The 19,305-nt window shown below is 42.0% G+C and overlaps 1 protein-coding gene across 1 annotated transcript in view; it reads left to right on the top strand.

Moving 5' to 3' along the window:
* The window catches only part of TBX4 (T-box transcription factor 4), a 98,547-nt gene that overhangs the window by 67,390 nt on the left and 11,852 nt on the right, over window positions 1-19,305 (top strand). The window contains exon 6 of the mRNA XM_033922895.1: window positions 7,938-8,090. Coding sequence (XP_033778786.1) covers window positions 7,938-8,090 — 153 coding nt within the window. The remainder of the gene's footprint in view (window positions 1-7,937; window positions 8,091-19,305) is intronic.

The following is a 19,305-nucleotide window of genomic DNA, read 5'->3' as shown; positions in this document are numbered from 1 at the left end:
GGCTGGTGAGACAGCAGTAGGACATCTATCACTGCCTACAATTGGGCCACCATTTGAAGAATCAGCCTGTTAGAAACCTTTTTACTAAAGTATGGGACTTTTTTCCACTTGAGATGTACCACCTCACTATTCTGGTTATTAGAAGACTCCAAGGGGGGATTTTCCTTCTTTCTCCATCTCTCCAAGCTTTTTGACTTACAGTGCTTTAACAGGAAGCATTAATGCACAATAAGTGCAAAGGCTGAGTGCAGATTGTTGGGCGGCTTGCCCAGCATGAATTGATAGAAACAAGTGGATATAAATCAAAGGGCTAAATAAATATAATGTTAAGAATTATTTGCAAAGAGATGGAGAATAAAATGGAAAAGACCATAATGTTGCAGTATCAGTCCATGGTGTGACTGCACTGTGAACACTAGACACAGGTTGGATTGCGTAGCAAAAAGGTGCAAAGAAGGACAGTCAAAATAAGAAAAGGGATGGAATAACTTCCCTTTAGTTTGCAGAAAAGGTTTATATTAAAATGTTAAGTGCATCAATGGTCATTTCAAATAAACTTAACACCTGCTGTTCAGGAGGTGGTAAGTGCACCCACACCAATTGCAAGTATTTGCAAAATATTTAAATCACAACACTGCTCTATTCTCAATGCACACATTCCTCTGCAAAGAAGCTAGCCTATGAGAAACAACTTTCTCTCCCTATCCCCATTTTTCTTCTCCTTTTCTGATATATACCATATTTCTCCCCACTTCCTTCTTTTAATAAATTTTTTCCTATATATCTAAATTTCTCTTCTTTCTTCCCCCTAGATGACTTACGGAAATTGTAAACCATTTGGCTGTATCTGATGGGTGGTATCAAGTATCAGTGCATGGAACATATCATGCACTGAGGGCAATGTGCAGTCCATGCATGCAGCCTGCCCAGTTCCTGTCCCCTGACAAGCATGCAAATAGCGCAGGACTTTTACTACACTGGCTATTTTTAAAATCGTGTAGCCGTTACTACAGACCCACGCAAACAGTTAGTATGCCCTATATCCCGCATTAACTGTGTAGTGCATTTTAGTAGACATGTTCCTTAGTCCTTAAATCCTGAGGAGGGTGTGGAATTCCCGGCCCCAAAGCACAGGGAAATCCCCAACTCCAGTCCACGGCAGATACCTCATTCTCCTGTATTGAGACTTGCAAATGATGATCCATTGGAATCCTGATGACTGAAGCAGATACTACCCCTCTAAACTGACTTTCCTTTTTTGCCTTCTTTGGGAAATTCCTTAATTAATGGCCTCCGAGTCCTCGGTAACACTAAAGAAGAATTTCTCGTTGGCCATGCTCTTCAAGTGCACACTCATGATGATATTTCATGGCTTCCTTTGCCTTTGGCAGTGCCCACGCTCCTTTAAGATGACGTTAACAGATGGGCAGACTTCTTTTCAGCTAATCTCCTCCTTCTCTCATTCACCAGAAGACCCAAAGGGAGTAGAACCAGTAGTGATCGAAGGACATATTTCTTTACAGAAAATATGGGACAAGCACAGAACATCTGAGAGAGAGAGAGATTGTAGAATTAGTAATTGGCGTCAGTGGCATAGCGAGGGTGAGAGGCACCCAGGGCCATGGTACCCATCCCCCTCGCCCCTCCTGGCACACGCGCACCCCTTTCCTAGTACCTCTTTAAAGTTCCCGGTGCGAGCAGCAACCCCAACGCACTGGCGTCAGCTCTTCCTCTGATGTCACTTCATAGGCACGAGTCCAGGAAGTGACATCAGAGCAAGAGCAGATACTGGCGCGAGCAGCAGCTTGGAGCTACTGCTCGCACCAGGAATGTTAAAGAGGTACAGGGGAATGGAAAAGGTGCGCGGTAGTGTGGGGGGGGGAGAGGAGGATGGGTGCTGTCGCCCCCACCAAGATGGCGCCTGCGGATCACTCCCCATTCTCCCTCTTGGTGTGGATGGACAGACTGGATAAGTCATCTGTTTTTTATCTGCTATCATTTTCTCTGTTTCTGTGAAGAACATCAGGTAGCCACAGTCCTTTCTCACCTCTATGGCAGGCAGGTTGCTTTCGACCCTGAACTGTTCCATTTTAGTCAATAGGTAGAAAATTGCAGGCTTTCTTCGTATTTCCTTCTGTCAAGGGTCGTAAAAGCAAGAAATACCATGATCATATGCTTTCATTTCAAGCAGCTTTCCGTGATAAGATTTTTCAACCATTGTTCTTCTCATCTCATTCTTATGGACATCTTAGAAAACAACTGAAGAATTATCTTTTTTCAAAATATTTGGTCGATTAAATCTCTAATGCTTTCTTCCTTTGTTATTATGTATAACTTTTGTAAACCGCATTGAACTTAAGGTTATGCGGTGTAGAAAGTCGATGTTACGATATGTAAGTGGAACATACAGTGATTTGCTGTGAGAAATCAGACAAGTTCTTGATTATATCTGCGAGTAAATATGTACGTTCAAAAATCCCCTCTGATGAGCTACAAATGAATTCCATATCTCGGTAAAATATTATTATAGGCAGTCATTAAAAAGAAACATTGTAGAAGCTATACCTTGCCTGTTAATCCTAAACCTGTTAACCATTTAGAAACTTGTAGTCTCATTACAATGAAAGACATAACATTTTAAGAGCTTTCTTTGCCTGCCTTCTTAAGTAAATGATGAATCTACACATTTCTTAAGTTTATTAGTTTATGCCATCGAGTAGCATGGATGAAAGAGTGAAAAATCACTCAACAAAACCTACAATCTTTGTTCAATCTTTGCCCGCCTCCTGTCCTAGCCTTCGCTAGTTCTTGAAAAGAAGCACCTGGTCTCCTTCTAGTGCCAGACACGTTTGATAGAAGCTGTAAGCACGAGCAAGGCTGTCAACTGCAGGTCACTTATGTCTCCCTATCAGCACAATAACACAAGAAACAGCCTTGACAGGAAAAATCAGTACCATGTTGTATCTTCTAGAACTCCTTCTTAATGTTAGTAAGCAAGAGTATTAAAATGTTCTTATTCTGCAATAATAGGAAAGGCTAAATATTAAAAAGGCATGTAAATATGACAAGCAAACATATACAGGCGGCTCAAAGTTCACAATTGACTTTTGTGAGGAAAAAACCCCCATTATATGGCAGCAATGAACAATCTGGAAGGGCTGTGGCTCACTGGTGAGTTACTGCCTCTGCACCCAGAGGTTGTGAGATCAAATCCCAGTGCTGCTCCTTGTGGCCCTGGGCAAGTCACTTAATCCTCCAGTGCCCACTGCTTTGAATGTAAGCTTTGAAATGCCAAAGCCTTATAAAGGCGGTATACAAGTCCACTTTCCCTTTCCCTGTTCTTCTAAAAGACAGAAATTGCACATTTTGACCCCTGATATTTAGAGAAATAATCTTCCTTTTCCAAAACCCACTGTAGAAGCACTGCAAGTCTTTAATGCTTCGTCCTGGGTGTGTTTAGTATAACAACAGATTAGGTCGAGGAAATTTATCGTTTTCTACTTAACCTGTTGTTTTGAAGGTCAGAGTTCCTGATGGTAAATGCTAATAAAATTTGCCACCACGCCTTTGTGACTGAACTGCTGCTTTGCTTCCTGCTGATTTCAGATTACCATGGAGTGGGGCTGCTCTTTATCCTTTTTATGGTAATATACAGTAGTAAATGGCAGCAGATAAAGACAGAAATGGCTAATACATTCTGCTTACCAACAATTTGTCTACTTTGAATAAATGGATACAGAATTCACTCGAAGAGGAGTAACTTAATGGTTTGGGGAGTGCCTCAGAACTGGTTTCAATCCCCATTTGCAATAAGTCACTCAAGTCTCCATTACCACAGGTGCAAAAAAAAAAAAAAAAAAAATCTGAAATTGTGAGCCCATTAAATACCTGTATATAATATGTAAATTGCTTAAAGCAATATACAGAAAAATAAAGGCAGATAAAGATCATTCATCTGTGAAACTTACTTTACCTTCTTCTCTCTTAGAAATCCTATGTTTTCATCCCAAGATTTTTTGAATTCAGATACAATTTTCATATCCACTTACCTTCACTGGGAGGCTGTTCCACAAATTCACCACCCTTTCCATGAAGAATTATTTTCTCAGGTTACTCATGAGTCTGTCTCCTTTCACCTTCATCCTATACCTCCTCATTCCAGAGCTTCCTTTTAACTAAAAGAGACTCAACCCCTGTGCATTTATGCCACTGAGGTATTTAAACACCTTTATCAATCTTCCCTCTCCCATCTTCCTTCCAAAGTATTCATATCTTAAGAACATAAGAATAGCCTTACTGGGTCAGACCAATGGTCCATCAAGTCCAGTAGCCCATTCTCATAGTGCCAATCCAGGTGCCTAGTACTTGATCAAAACCCAAGGAGTAGCAACATTCCATGCTACCAATCCAGGGCAAGTAGTGGCTTCCCCTATGTCTTTCTCAGTAACAGACTATGGACTTTTCCTCCAGGAAATTGTCCAAACCTTTCTTAAAACCATCTATGCAAGCTATTCTTGCCACAATCTCTGGCAATGCATTCCATAGTTTAACTATCTTTAAGTCTGTCCTCATACACTTTATAACAAAGACCCCTGACCATCTTTCCCCTATGTGTAGAACCAAACACCCACTGATCCTTCTCTCATGTTCCTCACACATCCTACAAAGTTGTATCATTTAGGATTGTAACTGCAGCTCTTCCAGTGATGACTTACAGGTCAGCGTTCAAAAGGACGTATGCTTTTAACAGCCCCTACTAAGGGGCTTATATGAAAACAGAAATTCATCTAAAATTCCGCTTAAGTCAGCACTTGGACAATCAAAAAGACAGGTCGTCCAAGTGACGATAGGATTTTTTGGCGTATCAAGAGACTTTTTAGGCCTCTGAATCCCACTATACACCCAGAGCAGAAAGAGGTATTTATGGAGGAGTGGTTAGGATGGGAAGTGGGCCGACCTAGACTTAGTCGTACTGCAGGGATAATCTCAAGTTTGACAAGACTGCTTAGATGGAACTTATACATTGTGACTTAGATGATCTAAAAACAGGTATAAGTGCCCAAAAGGTATCCAAGTGACCAGAGAACCACTGCAGGGACAAAGTAAAAACCCTCATACACTCCCCCTGTTTTCATTAACCTGCTCACACCACCATAATAATCATAATAAAAATGTTCATACCTCCCTCCGGAACATCAGTACTTGGCATAGGAAAGACTAGTAGAGCTGTACAAAGGTGGATTAAAAATAGTCTGGGGGGTGGGCTAGTGAACCATAGAGAGGAGGACCTAGGCCCATAAGCCACTCTAACCATTGTATTTATGGTGCAAAATGTGAGGCCACCAAAAAACCCTAAACCCTACTTTTCTGCCATATAGGTGGCACCTGCATTCATAAGAGCTATTGGGGTTTTGTAGACAGGTAGGTATAGTGGGTTTTGGGGGGCTCACCATAACCTATAAAGGAGTTCTGGTGAGATGTTTATATGGCATCCTTTTTGTGAAGTTCACAGCAGTGCCTTGTAAGGTGCCCCACTGCTCTCTTGCCATGTCTGGGTGGCCTGACCATCACAATGCTGGCCCCTCCCACGTCCAAAATGTTGTGTTCTGGACGCTTCAGACTTGGACGAATATTTGGTTGAGCATGTGGTATAAAGATAGACATACTGGCAGTCTAGACGATCAAACGCCTGGACGTACAGAGAGACGATATTTTGGGGAAAAAATATTTTGACGTACTTTTAGTGAATGGACCTTTTGTGGCTGGCGACTTTGGGTGATTAGCATCCTATGTCCACATCGGACTTAGATGTTTCTTTCAATTATGGCCCTCTAAGCGTATAAATCCCATTTCATGGAAATCTGTCCTATCTCCACAGCATTATATGGATAGTGCTAGAGCATAATTAGGTAGAAGTCTCGATCATATCCCCTCGCAGTCTCCTCTTCTCAAGGGAGAACAATCCCAGTCTCTTAAGTCGTTCCTCATATTCCAAGTTCTCCATGCCCTTTATTAGCTTCGTTGCTCGTCTCTGCACCCTCTCGAGCATTGTTTTTTTAAATGCTATAGCTGCACTGCCACTGAAAATTGATCTGTTGCTGTTTCAGGTTATAAACTGCTCAGAGCAGATTATCCCCAGTGCTTCAGTTCCATCTTTTTGCCATGGGGATCACCTGTTTTATCCTCCCGACTCCACCTCCTCCCAGCATTGTACTTTTAATCTTCAATGAGCAAGCCACTGGAAATAGGCCTGCTCGTTGGCGCTGCATGGCAGCTGCCCCGAAGATATAAACTACAACATTAGAAGACAGGTGGGAGGCCGGGCACTAACCATCACTGCCAATTTTGGGGAAGGCCATCGCCCCTGTGGCCTTCCCCGTTCAGACACCTAAGCATTTATGTACTTATGGGTTCACATATGCATATATGATAGAATACTGATATTTGCACATACTCTTCTTGCCTAAATCTATGTAGTTCCTCTATGAATTACCCCCTAAGGAGTAGATTTAGTAAATGATGCCCAAATTTGGCGATTCTGACTAGGGGTGCTGTTGTTTTCCATATTCCAACCTGTATGTCTTAATTCCCATCTCCCCATCCTTTTTAAAATATGGTTCTTTCTGCCCAATATTAAGTGCTATATAATTAGCCAGAAATGTCTCCTGGCCAGCTAAATAGCGCTAAGTTAGCTAAATGCTAATATTCAGCTTAAATGGCCCCTGAATATTAGCGCTTAGCGTATAGCCAGCTATCTGTGAAATTTAAAATGCTAGCCAGATAAGATTAGGGGCACATTGCTGGTCTATAAACTAAGTTTATAGTGGCCAAAAATAAACTAGATATTTAATGCCGGTCTAGCATTGAATATCCAAGCTCAGTGCCGATTGCTGGAATCAGCCTGGCTAACTCCTGTGGTTCCCCCTTGTTTCTTTATAAAATAGCACCTAAGTAGGTGTCAACTTGGCTCTTAACCGAGGTGCCCCTGTAATAAAATTACCTTCCTCAACCTTTGTAATCCTAGGCTATATCATGAAGGGATAAAGCCAAAGACTAAGATATTCTTCATAAAAAGGATAACCAGTCCCATCTGTAGCAATGAAATAGTTAATAAAAATCATGCATGGCTTATAACATGTCCAGAATTCCTTATCCTCTCTCCTGAGGGTATCTGGATAACCTCAACAATAAAAAAAAATCATTTAAATGTTATATAGAGCACTGGGGTAGGATGAGGCACTGCCAGACTTGATGTGGTCTCTTATCCACCTCAAATACAGAATGGGCTTCTGTTTCTCCCGTCTGGCTCTGGCAGCTTCATGAAGCAAAACAGAACATAACAAGCTGAGCACATCTAGACACACTGTATAAATGATAAGTTGCAACGAGAAACACTTGACTTTTCAATTTTATCTATTTTAATTGTTAAAGAAAGCTACATTTTTCATTGATAATTGGCTTTTAAAAAAGAGCTCATCTTCAATGGCTCATAGTGGTGGTGTGTGTGGGGGGGGGTGAGGTCATATTGTTTGTTTTCTGCTAAATATTATGGGATGAAGTCAATTAAACAATGTCTCCAGTAGTAGTTAAAAATGAATGTTATAAAATGAAAGATCAAATTAATCCATCTCATTCAAATCACTCATCTTACAACAAAGGAAACGGTGACATGCTCAAAACTCCCCGACTTGATTAAAGTGACTCAGTCTTGCTGTCTCTAATGAGACATCAGTTTCTATTTTTCTGTGCTGCAGTGGGCACCAATGGGCTGGTCCCTACAATATGGCTCTGTTTTTGGCCTTCATGATATTTTTTCTTTACTGTTATATTACAAAAGTAAAGCCGATTAAGTTTACCTGGTGCATGTGCGTTCCTATTCAAATGGTCATAGATGAGCCACTGAAGCTGCTGTAATCAGCTGCATTTTTGCGTTGCAGATAATTCTGAATTCCATGCACAAGTATCAGCCAAGACTGCACATTGTGAAAGCGGATGAAAACAACGCCTTTGGTTCTAAGAACACAGCCTTCTGCACACACGTCTTTCCTGAAACCGCCTTTATATCCGTAACATCCTATCAGAATCACAAGGTAAGGCATGGAACATCCATATCTGTTTACAAAGCACCGCTGTACTTCAAAACCTCTTTAGTTTTCAGCTTCACAAGAGTGGTTTGTAAGTTTATAATGTGTTTGTGTGATTACCATTTCTGTACAGCACACTGAAAAAGAGGCCCGATTTCCTTGCAAAATTAAAATAAAAGAAATTTCAGTTGTACCTATTTAAAGAGAAAAGTTATAAGATTTCAGGAGGTTGTGGAATTCATGAGCAGAACAGTTTATATATTTGAAAAGAACGTTTGTGGTTGAGGATAGCCTGAATAATGTGAAGTGTAATTCTATGTTTAAATCTTTTTATTAAATTTTCAGAAAACAAGTACAATAGACAATATCACAGCAGTAAAGCGAAAAATACAACAGAGACAAACCCCCGCCCACTCCCCCTTGGGAACAGCTTCCGATTAGTCCCAAACCATGATGAGCATATCAGTTCAATAGTCTGCTTCTTGCAGTTGAGTTAGAATAGAACAAAAGGGTAACCAGCAGCAGTGGCGTACCAAGGGGGGGGGGCGGTCCGCCCCGGGTACCAAGCCCTGAGGGGGTGCTCCCGGTCCGGTCCAGTTACCCCCCCCTGCGCCGGGTGTCGCGTCTGGAAACAGCCTGCAGCAAGATCGCGATGCCAGAGATCTTTGCCTGCTTCGACTTTTTCCTCCGCCACGGTCCTGCCCCTCCTCTGATGTCAGAGGAGGGGCGGGACCGCGGCGGAGGAAACAGCCGAAGCAGGCAAAGATCTCTGGCATCGCGCGATCTTGTTGCAGGCTGTTTCCCCAGGGCAGTAGTGTACCAAGGGGGGCGAGGGGGAGGTCCATCCCGGGTGCCGCCTTAGGGGGGGGTGCACAGCTGGCCCGGTCCCTATCGCGCTCCTACCCTCCCAGCGAAAGCAGCATCGGCGCCATTATCGAAAAAGGTAATGGCGCCAGGCCTTGGAGCACCAAGGCAGACCGCTTCTCCCCCCTCCCAGCCGAAACCCCGCTGACCATCCTATCTATCTCCCCCCCCCAAGTGAACCTTTCTGACCCTCCCAGCGAAAGCAGCAAACCTCCCTCCAGTAGCGTCGGCTTTATCCTCCCTCTGCCGCATCACTGATGACGTCATCAGTAACGCGGCAGAGGGAGGAGAAAGCCGCGAAGGAGGTTTGCTGCTCTCGCTGGGAAGGTCGGAAAGGTTCACGGGGGGGGGGAGATAGGAGGGTCAGCGGGGGTTCGGCTGGGAGGGGGGAGAAGCAGACTGCCTCGGTGCTCCATTACCTTCTTCGGGCAGCAGCAGCGTTTACAATTCGCTGCTGTTGCCGGCTTCAGGCCTTGTTCTCTGCCGGGTCCTGCCTACTTCCAGTTTTCATGAAGACAGGACCCGGCAGAGAACAAGGCCTGAAGCCGGCAACAGCAGCGAATTGTGAATGCTGCTGCTGCCCGATGAAGTTCAGGACATCAGGACATCGGGGAAGGAGCAGGGAGAAATCGGCTGCTGGCTTGGGGGTGAGGGTAGGGAAAGAATCATGGAAGTGGAGAAATCAGCACGATGGCTTTGTGCAGGCTAGGGGGAGAGAGAAAGAAAGGAAAAAATAAAGAGGGGGGGCCAGGGGGAGAGAGAAAGAAAGGCAGAAAGAAAGAGGGGGACCAAGGGGAGAGAAAGAAAGGCAGAAATAAAGAGGGGGACCAAGGGGAGAGAAAGAAAGGCAGAAATAAAGAGGGGGTCAAGGGGGAGAGAAAGAAAGGCAGAAAGAAAGAGGAGGGCCAGGGGGAGAGAGAAAGAAAGGCAGAAAGAAAGAGGGGGACCAAGGGGAGAGAAAGAAAGGCAGAAATAAAGAGGGGGGTCAAGGGGGAGAGAAAGAAAGGCAGAAAGAAAGAGGGGGGCCAGGAGGAGAGAGAAAGAAAGGCAGAAATAAAGAGGGGAGCCAGGGGGAGAGAGAAAGAAGAAGGATCAGAAGAAGGACCAGAGACTCATGAAATCACCAGACAAAAAAGTAGGAAAAATGATTTTATTTTCAACTTAGTGATCAAAATGTGTCCGTTTTGAAAATTTATATCTGCTATCTATATTTTGCACTATGGCCCCCTTTTACTAAACCGCAATAGAGTTTTTTAGCGCAGGGAGCCTATGAGCGTCGAGAGCAGCGTGGGGCATTCAGCGCAGCTCCTTACGCTAAAAACCGCTATCGCAGTTTAGTAAAAAGGGAGGGGGAATATTTGTCTATTTTTGTATAGTTGTTACTGAGGTGACATTGCATAAAGTCATCTGCCTTGACCTCTTTGAAAACCCGCGGAATATAAATGATAATTAACATTTTCTCTGCGTACAGCGTGCTTTGTGTTTTTAAAATTTTATTGTTGGTAGATCATTTTGACTTGGCCACAAAGGTAAGGGGGAGGGAGGGAGGGGAACTGCTGAAAGACATCTAATAATCCTTGCAGGCTTGACTGCAGGGAATTATTTTTGTAAAATCATGTTTTGTTATGTGACTGGCATTATCTAGACTTTAATTTCTATGAATGAATAGAATGAAAATGATATAAAATTACTTGCTTGTTTTTATGTGCGTGCGCTGAAGGAAAGTGGAGAGAGAGTGGGCTGAGGATGCTGAAGGGAAATGGGGAAGAGAGTGGGGAGAAGACGCTGATTTATAAATTGACAATTGTACAGAATATTGTTTCTTTTTATACTTTAATATAAACAATTCAAGGCTTGTGTGGATGGAATCAGGTGGTTTGCGGGGATGGGGACCGAGCTTACGGGGATTAGTCCAATAAAATTGTATTTTTTTATATCTCATTATTTGTTTTATTTTTATTTGTTAATTTATAAAGTGGTGATTGTTATGTATCAGTTTTTTCAAATTTACATCTACTGTCTTTATATTTTGCACTGTATTAGAGGACATGTGTTACTGTTTTTTGTGGTGTTGCATTGTATCCAGGGTCTGGTTTCTTGGCGGATCAGTTTAACTTTTGTCTACATATTTCTATTTTTAGTTTGTGATTATTCCATTTTGGGCGAGGGTGTATCTCTGTTCTGTGTGTATGAAAAAGACATAGTTTTCAGTTGGCATTGACTACAGGACCAATTGACTGTGCGGGATCTGGCTTGTTTAGTTTTACAATGTATGTGTTGGTGTTCTAGTGCTCACTGCAGTGTTTAAGATGCAGCCTTTTCCTAGGTACACTCTTGTGGTGCGATATGTAGATTGGTACTAAAAATCATATTTTTCATATAGATGGGGGGGTGTCAAAAAATGATGGGCCCTGGGTGCCACATACCCTAAGTACGCCACTGCCTGCAACTACTCCATATGTACTTCTAATGTCATGACAATTTAGACATAATTTATGTTTTGTTATGTTTGGAATAATGGTTACATATATGAGGTTCAATAAAAGAAAATTTTCACTGCCTGTTTCTATTCTGACCATTTATTCCATTTCATGGTTATTGCAAAAAAAAAAAAAAAAAAAAAAAAATTTTTTTACATGGGGGGGGGGGGTGTCAAAAAATGATGGGCCCCGGGTGCCACATACCCTAGGTACGCCACTGACCAGCAGCAAAGAAACATTGCACCAGGTTTAGAGTCCATATCAGAGATAGCTTGGCGCTCAAACCCTGCCAATTGAATCATTTGGGTAGGCCAATGCACCAGCGTGGGAGTATGTGGGGACATCCAGCATTGAAGGATTGTTTTGAGTCCCTGGACAGAGGCAGCTGCGCCCGGTCGAACTGGTACCAGCGAGAGTTTCAAAGTAAAAAGAAACTTGTCTGTGGGTATCCAAGTACAGTTCCAGATGGATTTAATCAAGAAACAGAGGCATCTCCAATAGGCCTGAATGCCAGGACAGGACCAAAACATATGGCCTACAGTGGCTCAGAAAGCCGCATATTTAGGGCAACAATCCTTGAAGAGGGGTAATTCTATAACTGAGTGTTTGCATTTGCATACCTCTTGCATGCCAAATATCACAGAATACTAGGACTCTTTTTTTTTTTTTATGTTCAATTGACTTTAAATTACAATACAGAAACAGCAACAACTCAAAATTTGAAAAATCTCCAGGTCACATAGTAATCTAATCTAATACAAGATTTCTGAATCGATCTAATACCATTTAGTTCAAGGCAATTTACATCAAAAAGAAGCCATAATAATTCTATGGGAAAATACAATTCCTTGGATCAAAACATATCTTTACAATTCTTTAACTAAAATGCTAACTTTACAATCTATCATATAAAACTGTTTTCAACATTCTACAAAACTTCCAATAACTAACTTCTTTCTTTATTTGTATAGGTAAATCATTCCAAATAACAATAGCAGCATATGTAAAAGAAGAATTAAACTGATGTTTAAAACATATACCTCTAAGAGGGATAAACTGCAATAAAAATGTATTACTCAATCTATTAGATGAATAATGCAAAAGTAAAAAGAACAAAGTAAGATGATCGGAAACCTCTGCCTGAATAATATGATGAATCAGACAAGCAGTTTTAAGATCTATACATTTCTCTACAATGCTGAGATTACATACAAACTACACATTACTGACTTGACGATAAGTATCAAGTGGTGTCCATGATCTCTTGAAGGATGCCAAGCTCCTCTTCATAATTGCAGCCACCTCCTCAAACATACAGCATTCCACTACCCAGAAATTCAACTCAGAATTACTTTTCCATTAATAGAAATGTAGAAACCTGAAGGCAGAAAAAGATCACCTGGCCTATCTAGTCTACTCATCCATGCCATCTAATCTCCCTTAGACATCCTATATACTTGTCCCAAGCTTTTTTGAATTCAGATATTGTTTTCATCTCCACCACTTCCACTGAGAGGTCATTCCATGAATTCACCACCCTTTCCACAAAGAAGTATTTCCTCAGGTTACTTCCGAGTCTTTCCCCTTTCACTTTTATCCTATGCCCTCTCATTCCAGAGCTATGTAGGTATTTAAATGTCTCTATCATATCTTCCCTCTCCCACTTTTCTGTAAGTCCGTGCCCATATGCTTTATAATAAAGGTCAGTGAACATTTTAGTAGCCTTCCTCTGGACCATCCTGTTTATATCATTTTGAAGGTGTGGCCTCCAGAATTGTACACAATATTCTAAATGAGGGGCATCAATATCTCCTATTTCCTACTGGCCATTCCTCTCCCTATCACCCAAGCATCCTTAGCTCTCGCTGTTGCCTTTTCGACCTATTTGGCCACACCCAAGCCCCAGTCCTCATTCATGCAGAACGTTCTTCACCCCCCTAAACCAGTGTATCGCAAACTGTGTTCTGTAGCATACTAGTGTGCCCTGGATAATTCCAGGTGTGGCCCGAAATGCCAGCGTGGAAGAAAGGCACTATCTGACTGCTTACAGGTCATGCCTGTCATGGCAAGAGGCATGTCCTATAGTCAGTCAGCCAATGCCTGTGCCTCTCTTCACCGGCGCCTCTGCTCCTTCTAACTCCCCTCCCCCAACACCGGCGGTAATAGGAGGCTTAAGGCCGTGGCTGGAGGACATCTGCACATGCGTGGACATCAGTGTGATGACATCACACATGCGCATGATGTCATGGCATCGACGTCCACACATTACTGGGTGACTTCAGCAACCTCAAAAAAGTGATTTTTTAGCTTGAATTTGAATACTTCTAGAGACAGTCTAGCGTTATGACTCAGGCAATCTGATCCAGGCATACAGCGCAGCAAGATAGAAGGGGACGGAGTCTGGAGTTGGCAGGGAGGAGAAGGGTACAGGGGGAGCATAGGGGAGATAAATCAGGACAGATACTGAGGAGCTGTTAGAGTGAATGCACTTTTAGATCAATAAGAGAAGTTGAACTGTATTCAGAAATGTATGGGGAGCTAATGGAGTGACTTGAGGAGAGGGGTAATGCAAGTATGGTGGCTCTTGCAGAATATGAGTTGTGCAGCAGAATTTTGAACAAATTGAAGGGGAGAGAGATGGTTGAGCGGAAGTCCTGAGAGAAGCAATTTGCAGTAATCTAAGCAAGAGGTGATGAAGGTGTGGATAAGGGTTTTGATAGTGTGCTTGGAAAGGAGAGGTTGAATTTTGGTAATATTATAGAGGAAGAAGGGACAGTCTTTAGCAGTTTGTTGGATCTGAATGGAGAAGGAGAGAGAAGAGTCAAAGATGACACTTGACATTACGAGCTGACAAGACAGGGAGGAGGAGAATAGTGGTAAGGAATATACAAGTACAAAACAGTCATGAAAAGGAATCAATGTTTTATAGGGTGAGATTTAATTGGGAGGATCGGGATTGGGATTGATATCCCTGGCAGAGAATAAGAGAAGGAGTAAGAGATTATGGGTGAGTGTGGGAGAGACACTGGGGGGGATGCCATGCCGTGGTCGAGATGCACACAAAGAGAATAGGGAATGCTGGATGCTAGGGAGAAAGTGTTGAAGTTTTAGGGCTGAGAAAACAGTGGAGGCCAAAATGATGGTGAGGTGGTAAATTAAAAAATGGAATGATGTGGGGTGGGTTCAGTGGTTTGGGGTGAAGAGAGAGATTGAGAAACCCAGTAATAGGAGGAGGAGGTAGTGTGCAGGAGTCATAGGTGAAAGGGGGGGGGGAGTTGGCACCAAGCACCTCCTTAATGGACTGAGATTTATCCTAGATATGGGAGAGTTTCCTAGACCTAGATTGGTGAGTTTAAATCTTAGCTGCCAAATTCCAGACAATTCTTCAAGCTTTGCTAGGTCCTTCTTCATGTTCTCCACAATATCAGGGGTATCTACCCTATTGCAGATTTTGGTATCATCCACAAAGAAGCAAATCTTACCAGACAACCCTTCAGCAATATTGCTTACAAAATTTTAAAAAGAATCAGCCCAAGAATCAAACCTTACAGCACATACTGGTAACATCCATTTCCTCAGAGTGAGTTCCGTTGACCACTATCCTTGTCACTTTCCACTCAACCAGTTCCTAACCCAGTAAGTTACTTTAGGACCATACTGAGGGCATTCAGTTTATTAGTTGTCTATGCAGAACCATGTCAAAGGCTTTGCTACAATAAAAATACACTACATCTAGTGCTATCCCTCAATCCCTTTGCTTTCCTGAATACCCTATCAGTTCTCTTAGCTTTTCCAGATATTGTTGCTGGTCCTTTTTCTGCAATCTTGAGAACCATAGTGACCTTCTTTATCTCTTACTTTTATTTACTTTCCTTGCAAAAAGGTTTGTTGCCCTTGCAGTAGCTCCTTCCAGTTTTGCCCACTGCTGTTCTGCTTCTTCTCAATGTTCTCATCCAGACAATTCCTTGAAATATTCCCCTTGCAGAATAAAGTTAGTTTAAATGAACCCTCTTCATGCCTATCATAATACACATCATCTGTTGACTGAATAGCAATTACTACTACTACTTATTATTTCTATAGTTCTGCTAGACATACGCAGCGCTATACATTAAAACATTCAAGAGAGAGTCCCTGCTCAGCTTAAAATCTAATCAAACAGACAAACAGGACAAGTAGGGGGTTAGGGAGTTTCTCAGGCATGGGTGCTTTACAAGTGAGTGGAAGTTAGGAGTTAAAAGCAACCTTGAAAAAGTGGGCTTTTAGCCTGGATTTGAATACCACCAAGGATTGAGTTTGATATACTGACTCGGGCAGTCTGTTCCAGGCATATGGTGCAGCAAAAGAGATGTGATGTGGTCTGAAGTTGGCAGTAGAGGAGAAAGGTACAAATGAGAGAGACTTGCCTGATGAACGGAGATCCCAGGGAGAGATAAGGGAAGAGAGATATTGAGAAGCTGCTGAGTGAATGCACTTGTAAGTCAATAAGAGGAGTTTGAATTGTATGTCAAAATGGATAGGGAGCCAATGAAGTGACTTAGGGAGAGAGGTGATGTGAGCAAAGCGACTCTGGCGGAATATAAGTCAAGCAGCAGAATTTTAAATGGATTAAAGGGAAGAGAGATGATGTCGTGGAAGACCTGTGAGAAGCAAGATGCAGTAGTCTAGGCGAGAGGTGAAAAGGATGTGGATAAGAATTTTGGTAGTGTGCTCAGAGAGGAAGTATGTATATCAAATATCTTAACTCTATCCCCCCACAGATCATGAAGTAACGCTGCTGATCTCAAAATCACAATCCTATAACTAAGCTTAACCTGAATACCAAACACACACTGAACCCAATACCAAACTGGATCCCAAAACTTCTTCTAATTAAAACGGTCAAATAACATATGAAACAAGGATCCCACAACAGACTTGCAAGACCAACAGACATCAGACCTATCCCCTGACAACTCTGTCATCCTTAGAGGGGTCCAGAGCACTCTGTGAACTACAGAGAAGAGTGATTATGTAATTGAAGCCAACAAGGATGGCCTATACCCTGGTCCAAAAGTACTCCCACAAGGAACACAAGGAATCAGAAAACTCTCACCCCAAATGATTTTCCCAAACACGTTCCAATGCTTTGTTGCGTATATTGCAGACACCCTTCCAGCCATTCCAACAATCTTTAAACACTAGTCCTTAAACTCTGAATCCCAACTAGCTGTCAGCATAATCAAATTGGAGCACTGACTTGCAACCATTGATAATAATGGACCATAGCGTATGTCATGTTATAACAACATGAAGGATGACAATGGCACTAATAAAAATGGATCACTTGGCACTAAGCCATTTGGACTACTGCAACATTGTTTACTTAGCTGGTGTTAAGAAAAATCTTTCCAAACTGAGAATTATTTAAAACACTGCTGTTAGACTTATTTTTGGTTTAAAAGGTTTGATTGTGTTAATCATTTCTACCAAGAGCTACATTGGCTACCGGTTGAACCGCAGGTTATTTTCAAGTTAGGCTGTATCTATTATAGAGAGGTAGCTGGTGAAGCCCCTTCTTACATGATTGAGAATATTTTTGAAAAGCAAGATAAATTAAAGCTCTAAAGCCAGGGGTGCCCATACTTTTGGGGCTTGCAAGCTACTTTTAAAATGACCAAGTCAAAATGATCTACCAACAATAAAATTTAAAAAAACACAAAGCACACTGTAAGCAGAGAAAATGTTAATTATCATTTATATTCCGGGGTATTTTCAAAGAGGTCAAGGCAGATGACTTTATGCAACAACTATACAAAAAAATACAAATATACTTCCTCCCTTTTTACTAAACATTAAGATCTTAGGAATAATATTTGACAATAAATTATCATACCACGATCACATAAGCAACGTGGTTAAATCTACTTTTTTCAGACTGCGCCAAATTCGTTCCGTCGCCAAGTTCTTATGTGCAAAATCCCTGAATATTCTAATACATTCTCTAGTCATCTCCAAACTTGATTATTGTAATGCCTTATTTAAGGGCTCAACACAAAAAGAAATCAGACGTCTTCAAATTATTCAGAACGCCTCTATTAAAATAATTCATAAAGCAAAAAAATTCGACCACGTCACACCCTTACTTAAGGAGTCACACTGGCTTCCCGTTGCACACCGCATTTTATATAAAATATGTTTGCTTACTTTTAAATCATTAATATTTCAAACCCCCGCTTTTATTTTTAGAGTTTTAATTCCTTACACTACTTCCAGAACACTGAGATCTCAGGATCAACATTTATTGGCCATTCCCTCATTGAGAGTCATTAATACGAGACGTCTTACTATTTTTTCAATGACTGCCCCCCAGTCTTGGAATGATCTCCCACTTTATATAAGAGAAGAAAAGAACTTAGACAAATTCAAGACTAAGCTTAAAAGTTTCCTTTTTAATGATGCTTTTAGTGAATAAATGATTCTTCAATCCCTCTTTATCTTATATTTTCATCATTTTATGTTCGTCTTCCCTCCTAATGTTGTTACCTTTATTTATTGAACTTGATACAGATTGTAACCTTTAAAGAATTTTCCTAATGTTTCTATATTGTTTTGTTTTTTTTGGTTGTTGTTCGTTTTTGAAATATTGTTTGTCTAAGTAATAATTTACCTATGTTTTTAAATATTTGTACTATTTTGTATATCGCCTAGAATGTAGATTAGGCGATTAATCAAACTACATAATAAACTTGGAAACTTGGATAGCGGTTTTTAGCACAGGGAGCTGCGCTGAATGCCCCGCATTGCTCTTGACACTCATAGGCTCCCTGCGCTAAAATCTGCTATTGGGGTTTAGTAAAAGGGGGCCATAGTGCAAAATATAGACAGCAGATATAAATTCTCAAAACAGACACATTTTGATCACTTAATTGAAAATAAAATCATTTTTCCTACCTTTATTGTTTGGTGATTTCATGAGTCTCTGATTGCACTTCCTTCTGACTGTGACATAGTAACATAGTAACATAGTAGATGACGGCAGATAAAGACCCGAATGGTCCATCCAGTCTGCCCAACCTGATTCAATTTAAAAATTTTTTTTTTTTCTTCTTAGCTATTTCTGGGCGAGAATCCAAAGCTTTACCCGGTACTGTGCTTGGGTTCCAACTGCCGAAATCTCTGTTAAGACTTACTCCAGCCCATCTACACCCTCCCAGCCATTGAAGCCCTCCCCTGCCCATCCTCCTCCAAACGGCCATACATAGACGCAGACCGTACAAGTCTGCCCAGTAACTGGCCTAGTTCAATCTTTTAATATTGTGCATCCAATCTTTCTTCCCTTCTTTCAGCCTCCTGTATGCTTCCTCTCCTCCAGACCTCATTCCCTCCCCCAACTTTTTTTTCCTGTCTCCCTGTCCCCCTCCCCTTTCTTTCTTTCTCCCTTCCCCCTTCTTTCTTTCTGTCTTTCTCTCTCCATGCCCCCTTTTTTTCTGTCTCCCTGTCCCACCTTTCTTTCTTTCTGTTTCCCTTCTTTTTTTCTGTCTCCCTGCCCACCCCCTTTCTTTCTTTGTCTTTCTTTCTCTCTGCCCCCTCCCCCAAGCCACTGCCACTGCCATTGGGGAACAGGCCACCACTGCAAAGTTCTGAGCTCTCCCTGCTTCCCGGCGCCATAAACAGGACAGTAGAAGCGCCGGGCCCACCAGCCTTCTCCCCGATGTCAATTCTGACGTCGGAGAGGAAGTTCCGGGCTAGCCAGGCAATGATTGGCTGGCCCAGAACTTCCTCTCCGATGTCAGAATTGATGTCGGGAGGGGGAGGGGGGAGAGGGGAGGATGGTGGACCCGGCGCTTCTATTGTTTACGGTGTCAGGAAGCAGGGAGAATGCGAAGGCAATGCGA

This window comes from Geotrypetes seraphini, chromosome 15 (genome assembly GCF_902459505.1).
Source record: "Geotrypetes seraphini chromosome 15, aGeoSer1.1, whole genome shotgun sequence".
NCBI classification, from domain to species: domain Eukaryota; kingdom Metazoa; phylum Chordata; class Amphibia; order Gymnophiona; family Dermophiidae; genus Geotrypetes; species Geotrypetes seraphini.
Note: the sequence above shows the minus strand (reverse complement) of the source record. Positions and strands in the feature narration are given on the sequence as shown.